A 7,977-nucleotide genomic window follows, 5' to 3' on the forward strand; every position below is an offset into this window, starting at 1 on the left:
ATCTTTCAGCACTGCAGCTCTTTGAGGACTAGAAATTAAGATAATGCTATCACATTATCTGAAGCAGTAGCTGCTGAGAGATGGAATGCACCTGGTAAGGAATTATGACAAAAGACCCTGATTCTGAAGGTCTCCAGCAGCAATGCAAGTTCTGTATACTTTGTAAGGGACATGCCTCTCCTTTGATGATCCTAACAAAGGAAAGCAGTTATGGCTGCCCAGCTCTTAATCTAAGAGGTTTGTGTAAATGATGTACAGCATTGGTACAGAATGTGATGTTGTACATACAAAGCTCAAGCAAAATGAAAGACTGGCGGGTCTATATTTTCTAAAATAGGGTAGCAAATCTATACTTGTCAATCAAAAGCCTAGACTCTGGTTTTGGTCATTCCTTAATGTACAAAAACAGATGGCAGGAAACATATGCTACAATTTGACATTGTAAAAGCAGGTGTTCCACATAAAGCTGATCAAAGATAAGGTTATCAGCCAAAAACTAATTTTAATAATGTCAAAAAGCAACCTGGATGTATTCTTAAACTAGATACTGAACAAGACACAGGTCCTAAAAATATATAAAGAGAATAACTAATTTCTTTAAGGCGTACATTAATATCAAGTGTGTAAAAGTTATTCTGTGTAAATGAACTTCACAATGGCAAAGGTCCTAATTATGATTCTACTTTATACAATATTTGCAAAGTATGCCATCTGAATGCCATCAAAAATCATTATTAACTCTGAGCGGTATACCTGAACAACTTAGTTACTGTAAGTTGGCACTCATATTACTACTGTAGCAATGTTACTACATTGGGCATTGAGAATATAACATTGACAAATACTGTATAAATAGAACCCTCAAATAAATTGTGAAAACGATATAATATACTGAAAATGGCTTCTGAGCTTCCTTTGGTAGTTTATTAACAGTCCAGTCTTTTTTGTTCTTCTTCCTTTACCTTTGAAATAGCCTAAAGACATATTTTCTGAGTATTTGTATGCTTCAGCAGCTGCTCAATCTAACAGAGAATCAATCAGTGGAAAACACTAGTCAAGGGCCAGGATGAAGTATCCATTATGCCGTAGCCTGCTGACAAGAGTTGTGCCTTGCTGTAGATGTTGTGGATGAGGCAGGATTTAAATAACATTTATTTTAGATGATTCAGTGCCACAGTGCCAAGACCGCAAGTGAGATACACCTTCTCATATCATACTTGTATTAAGAATGTGTAATAAAAATCAACACATAAGGAAGAAGGTTTCTTCCCCGGTTAAGCTTAAAAAAAAATGAAATACACAGTACAAACAGGCCAAGGTTAAAATCTTAAACGTAAGTGAAGAAAATACACCACAAAACAATGCAGCGCATTTTTAGAAATTTCATAAAAAACTACATTGCAAAAAGCAGATATTGTCCATTATTACAAATATACAGATCTACAAATATTGGCCCTTGGTAATCAACATTTGTCTCAATTGTTTACTAACCTTGCGTAGTTACCCTGAATATATTCAGAAAGACAAAACTAAAGGAAAGAATGAAAATGTTCAAATGTCTTTAGCCATACAAATGTGACAGAAATGTTTGGTACAGAAGCAGAATATGCTTATTATTGGGAACTTCAAAAATTAACAAAAATTACCAGGAACCTAGACAGATCTGGGAAACCAAGGAAAGCATAGACAAATCTAGAAAGACTAATTTTTTGAGTGGCCAGTTAAAATCCTAGGCTTATGGCCGGTATTGGTTTGGGAGAGCTCCAAGGAAAATGAGTTTTCTACTACAAGTGGTGTTAGGGGCAGTAGGTGTGGCAATCTTCCTTCTGGACCAGATTTGACCAAAAAGAAGCGATTCCCCAGAGCTACAGAATGTGCTGTTAAACCAAGGCCCTGACTACAGGTCATTAAAGATCCCACAGCACTTTTTGAAAGAGTTAACTCTAGTGTTCCTCACAAATTACACTTTTGACTTGTGTTATCTTGCTCTCATGAAAATGGCCCGTTAATTTAATTGGAGATACAGTGTCACAATCCTCCACCTGATTTGATATGTAGTGGGACTGCTGGGCACATAATGGCTGCTGCATGTCACCCAGATGGATGCTGCACTTCAACTGATGGATCAAGTGGGTCTCCTCATATACTTAAAGTATTCCAAGATCCATTGGTATGAAAAGAACTATATAGTAAATTTGCACAACTTATTATTATTAAACAATAAGCTCTGCTCTGATGAGTAACAAAACTGAGTTTTTTTTTCCCACAGGACTGAGCTATAAATCACAGTAGCTCCATCATGAAATTACTGAACAGATATCAAAAAGAAATTATTACAGAATTACAGAAATTGATTGCATTCCATAACTGTGACCAAGGAGGCCATAGATTAACTCAGATTGAGAAAGACTTTTGCTCATATGTGATATCAGATTCATCATTCAAGTTTCTGTCTCTAAAACGATTCAATTTTGGATTGTAAAAACGATTAACAAAATAATGTCATTGTGATATTTGTTATGCTGCAGACTCCTTGTTCCACATACGTTGTGCAGGAGGAACGATAAGTTTTGTCTTTAACTGTGTTCAATGATTCACTTTTACCACGTTAAAATGGTTCTTAACTATATTGCATGTATCTGCATGCATGGCTATTTATACTGATGATGCCAACACTTTAACTTTATTATCCACCATTTTGACCTTTTGTTAAATGCATTAAAGGTTATATCACAATTTTAGTCTGAAACACAAGAATGATCTTCCTCTTCCCCTTCGAAGCATAATTGCACAAATAAAATGCAAATTCAATTACTGCATATTGTAATGTATTTAAAATGTACTTTTTGTAACAAACCAGGCTGTTCTGCTCGCTATCAGTATTCTGACACAAATCCACATGAAATAACTTAGCCACCTGCCAATCGCACATTGCTAACTAAATGCATGTTGTTGATTTCCATTACGTAGTTTATTTTTTACTGGCAGGGGCTTTGATTTAATCCAGATCATACTGCAAAAGCACCCAAAGCCAAGACTTTTATGCTGCAAAAATATCAATTTAAAATGTATTTATATAAAATGTCCCCCTCTACCTCAAACCTTAACAAAAGCATCAAGTTCAGTGCAGAATTAAATACCAAGGTTTGACAGGCAGTCAGCCAATTTACCATCTGACAGGAGGCAGCTGTCGCTACTTACGATCCTTATACTGGACAGGTGCACTCCTCTCTATTTGAACATGAGTTCCCTTTATAGCAGAAGTGTGAGTTAGGAGAGTGGAGTACAAGTGAGACCCCATACTGGAGCCCAGCGAGGAAGCCGAGAAAGAGAGAGAGAGAGAGAGAGAGAGATCCAGAGCCCTAAACGCAGAGAGAACAGCTGTCTGTGCCAAGGGAGGAAGGCAAAGAGATGAACTAAAGAGCCGAAGTTTAAAGTTGAGGCGGGAAGCAGCTCAAGAAATACAGTGGAAGACAGAAAATATTTTTGCTGAACTTGAGTTTTCCATTTATTATGATGAATAGAAAAAAAGAGCATGTTGGCATGTAGAGAGGTTTCCCTTACCAGACTGTAACATAAGGATTTCCCATACTGATCACCTGAGAAGCTTAATGTCGCACCCAGATTCAGCCTTTTCACTTGCTCTATGAGCGTTCACATATTCCCCATCAGCTGTTATCGCTATGGATAATGAAACAATTTGAATCTGCCCTTAACCCATTCACTTCACACCACTTGGGTGTTGCTGTACCTCTACTTCCTTTTGTACTGTTACACCTTCTTCCTCACTCCCTTATTGTTGTGTCCTGGAAGGTGACATAAGAAACCTGGAGAGCGAGGAATACAATATGGGCTTCCCAAAGAAACAGTAGCAGCTGCGAACTAGAGCCTGAACTGGAGTTTTTAAAAATTCATGCAAAAATATAAGTAGGACAGATACTTGGGCAAGGTGTCATAGGATTATTAATGTCCAAAAAGACAGGTCCTTGGTTTAACATCTCTGTCACCACCTCCAATGGTCTAGTGTCCCTGGTCAACAAAGTGTTGGTTTTGAAATTATTGGCCAGAGACAAGAACGCCACCTACTGGCCCACGGACACCATATGCAAAAGCAACCTGGATTTCCTTGGAGGTCTTTCATACAGGTACTGCCAGTGACAAGATACTGCCCAAACTCAGCCTTGCTTGGCTTTTAAGATGTGACAAGATTACTCTGCAGTAAAATGGACATGGTTTATGTTTTCTACAAGAGCTCTATTTTCTTTCACCAGGTAAAAGAAACCACCATTTTGATTAGGATGTAAATATGTTGTCATAAGTGTTGTTTAAAATAAAAACAAAAAAACTAGAAAGTCCAATTCATATGAAGGTGTATTTATCTCTAACAATACCAGTAATAGAACTAGTTTTCCATTTTTGAAAACAAGACTATGCGGCTATGCTACAAATGCAGTAGCATCAAAGTTTTGCAAAAGAAGTTGTGTTTGGTTAATGACAGGAGACTTTTAGGAAAATAATGTATTAATCAAATGAAATGTTTTTGGGATTGTGTGTACAATAGGAAATGTCATTTGATTCATAAAACAACTATGAAAAGAATGACTATAACAACAAGTGTCTCTTTGTGCAGTAGCAAAACAATGTTTTGACAATGTCCTCAAAATTCCAAATTCTGGCCATTAGGGGGGGTTATCCAGAATCAACAATAGGGCATACAGTACATGAAAAGGTCATTAGAACATATAATATTAACAACCTTATTTTTATATAAATGTCAAATACATTTTATGTACTTCGGTGATATTTTCATTAGTCCTAAATGTTAATATTTCAGTAATAAACACCAGAAAGCCACCACAGATGTTGTTGATTCAGTTACCAGCACTGTGTCAAGAATGCCATCAAACCATAACACAAGATTATTTTAACACTTAACTCAAGCCCTAATTCAACTCATTCAAAAGGCTGTTGCAATAGATCTGCCACTTAAAATGTAGGTTTGTTTCTTATTCAGGTTCAATGGCATACAAAGAAAAGATGAGTCATCTTCTGTTATTAAATACAATGTTGAGGAATGCAATATCCTATAATAAAATATCAGACTTCTTCATCTAAAACATGCCATGTTTTCTGATATATCACAGATTTCACTGAACTGGATTTTTGAAAAAGAAATGCAGATACACATCTGTTTCTAAAAGTATACTGCAATGACTCATTTTCCTAAATTATGTCCACGTAGTTATGACCAGCATATAAAAAACTAATTCCTGGTACATTTATATATTGATACATTTATATATCCTGGAAAATTAATATATTGTAATCAGTTGAATTTCAAAAAATGGTAGTCTTCAGTTTTTATCAGAGGTGAAGAGATCAGAAATTTAGTCATCTGCTGTGAAAAATAGTTTCACTTTAATTTACTGTTGTAGATATACCGCAGTTCTTGGATAAATTTTACAGCATTAACTTTTGGAAACCATACTGGTCTTTAATTATGTACAGTATTTTTTTGCTGGGTCTCTATTATTAAAACTCTCATTTTAAAAATCTGAGAAAATTTAAGAACCATAAACTACAGTATGCATTTAATTAAAATTATTCTTTAAATAATTCTGCATTGTTCTTGCATCTTACCGATCATTTATATTTTGTTAAACAACAGCCCAACTGAATTTTAAAATCTATATTACAATATATCTACAGCCAAACAGCAGTAGACAGACTGCAGGTTAGGGTTGTGGGCTCAAATCTCAAGTGAGACACTACTGTTGTATACTTGAGCAAGGTACTGTACTTCTCCTATGGATGCAAATGTAGGTCGCTGTGAATAAAAGAGTCATCCAGATAAATAAGTAATAATGTCCTTTCTGGAATTTATGCTCTGTGTTTGAGCAGTCTATGACTGCATAGCCTACACAGAGCAATAAAGAAGTAAACCTTTTGCTATAGGTGAGTCATTAAGTGGTATCTAACCTAGCTGCATACTGTCCCAGACTCCCAGCACAGTACGTCTGGTTATATTTCTATTGCTTTTTCCCCAAGCAGTCGTGTTTTCTTTTGTCTTCTTTTTATATATGACGCCGCAAAGTGCCTTTTGTTATTCAGGAATACTGTCAAACTAAAGCTTCTAGCGCTGTCAAGGTGTCAAGGAGACATGCCCTGCCTGTCTGTGGAACGCCCTGTGGCGGAAGAAAGTCCTCAGTGAGTTTCCGTAGGGACCGCACTGCGGACTGAACCACGCCCACATGCCGGTATCGGAGACAAGCCGAAATGCAGGGGATGAATGAATGATGAAGTATTTCACCGTGTGAGGCAGGCGCAGCTGTATATTTCAATCGCCTTCTAATCTTAAGAGTTCATCTTTTATTTTTTGCATCATATTGAACAGTGTTCCTTTATTCAGGTACCTTAAGTGCATCTCAAAAACACAAATGCGTAACACAATAACCACTGAAACACTGTTCAGACAGTTTATCTGCAACAAAGGTGAATTAATATTTACAGTACAGCTTTACATTATGAAATGTATTAAAATGCGCAATACCCATGCATTTGAAATACCCCTGGGACATATTTTACATTTTAATTAGAATAGATTTTCAGAATTTCATTTTAGAAGAAAAATTATGAAAAACGTGACCAAATTAAACATATCATGTTTGTCTGTTATGATAAAAACAGTTCTTAGAATTAAATCCCTCAGAGTATAAAACACATAAAAAACAAACGTAATGTGAATGAACAATAACGCAATCTTGAAAGGTATTTCCAGTAGGTAATGCGACAAAGAGCTTATTCAACACGAATTTCGGAAAATACTTAGCGACAGAATACTAGAAACAAAATGCTGAATCATGAATGCGCAGCATCAAGTTAGAGTCGTCATTCGCAACATGTACTAGGATGATTCACGCAGTTTTAATATATTTGAAAGTCTACTCAATTTCATTTTTTGATATAATAGCTGCTAGTTTCACATCACCTAACTGGAAAGAATGCACTATAAGCTGATGCTATCTGTTTGATTTGCGGCACCCGCAGATTTACAGTTACCGAAAGGGAGGGGCTGTGCAGCAGTTTTAACAATACAAAGATAAACAGTGAAATAATAACGATATTTAAAAGAAAAGTCAATCGCATAAACTGCAAACTGATCCAAACAGAACTATGTACTGAATATTTTATTAGATGCACAGCAGAGGTTTGTTCAAGGTTACACTGAAATTATCTAAAAAGCAGAAATAACCTCTAAATATCATTTAAAAACCATTTTTTGAGGCGAATCTGCCATTTAGGTTGTTGTGTCTTTAGCAACGCACAATACAATTATTTGCTTTTTAACTTTTTTTTTTAGTATATGAAATATTGAATTGCACACACTCCCTTCTTACCTCTTTCTATATCTGCAATGGCACATCTCAGGTGATCCTCGCTAACAATTTCTCCGATAACCACCAGGAGATAGAATTTATTGTCGAGAAACCGGTGAGAAAGGCTTGAAGATGAAGGAGAAGATATCAAATTGCCACTACAAGTAGGCTCGGTATCTGCCGTTTCTACTAACGACGCCATCCTCAGCCCCCTGTCCTCCTGACTACGAGAACAGAACAGCTACCACCAGACGGGGAGTAAGCTTCGAAGGAGTGGTTCGCTCTTTTTATACCCCAGACGTTATGACATGCTTAGGACCCAGGGAGGAGAGAATGCATTGGAAACCACGGTGCTTTTTTTTCAGAACTGATGTCATCTGCAGCGAATCAAACCCCCCGGAAGCAAATACATGAGAGAACTAAAGGGGTATTCAACCCCCAAATACTGAAATATATTGTACACATCTACTTTTCTCCTTTGTAATCATTTTCAATATTGGATTGCATATTGTGGTATTGTCATACACTGTAAATTAAGAGGAAAAACAGCAGCTGTAACAGAAGTGGTAGACATGGTTAATGACTGCATTGTTACCCAATT

The 7,977-nt window shown here is 36.4% G+C and overlaps 1 protein-coding gene across 1 annotated transcript in view; it reads right to left on the bottom strand.

Moving 5' to 3' along the window:
- map1b (microtubule-associated protein 1B) overlaps positions 1–7,728 on the bottom strand; it is a 51,565-nt gene extending 43,837 nt beyond the window's left edge. The window contains exon 1 of the mRNA XM_088909856.1: positions 7,398–7,728. Coding sequence (XP_088765982.1) covers positions 7,398–7,578 — 181 coding nt within the window. The 5' untranslated portion in view covers positions 7,579–7,728. The remainder of the gene's footprint in view (positions 1–7,397) is intronic.
- Positions 7,729–7,977: the final 249 nt, after the last annotated feature.

This window comes from Atractosteus spatula, chromosome 3 (assembly GCF_055471065.1).
Source record: "Atractosteus spatula isolate fAtrSpa1 chromosome 3, fAtrSpa1.hap1, whole genome shotgun sequence".
In the NCBI taxonomy this organism is placed as follows: Eukaryota; Metazoa; Chordata; class Actinopteri; order Semionotiformes; family Lepisosteidae; genus Atractosteus; species Atractosteus spatula.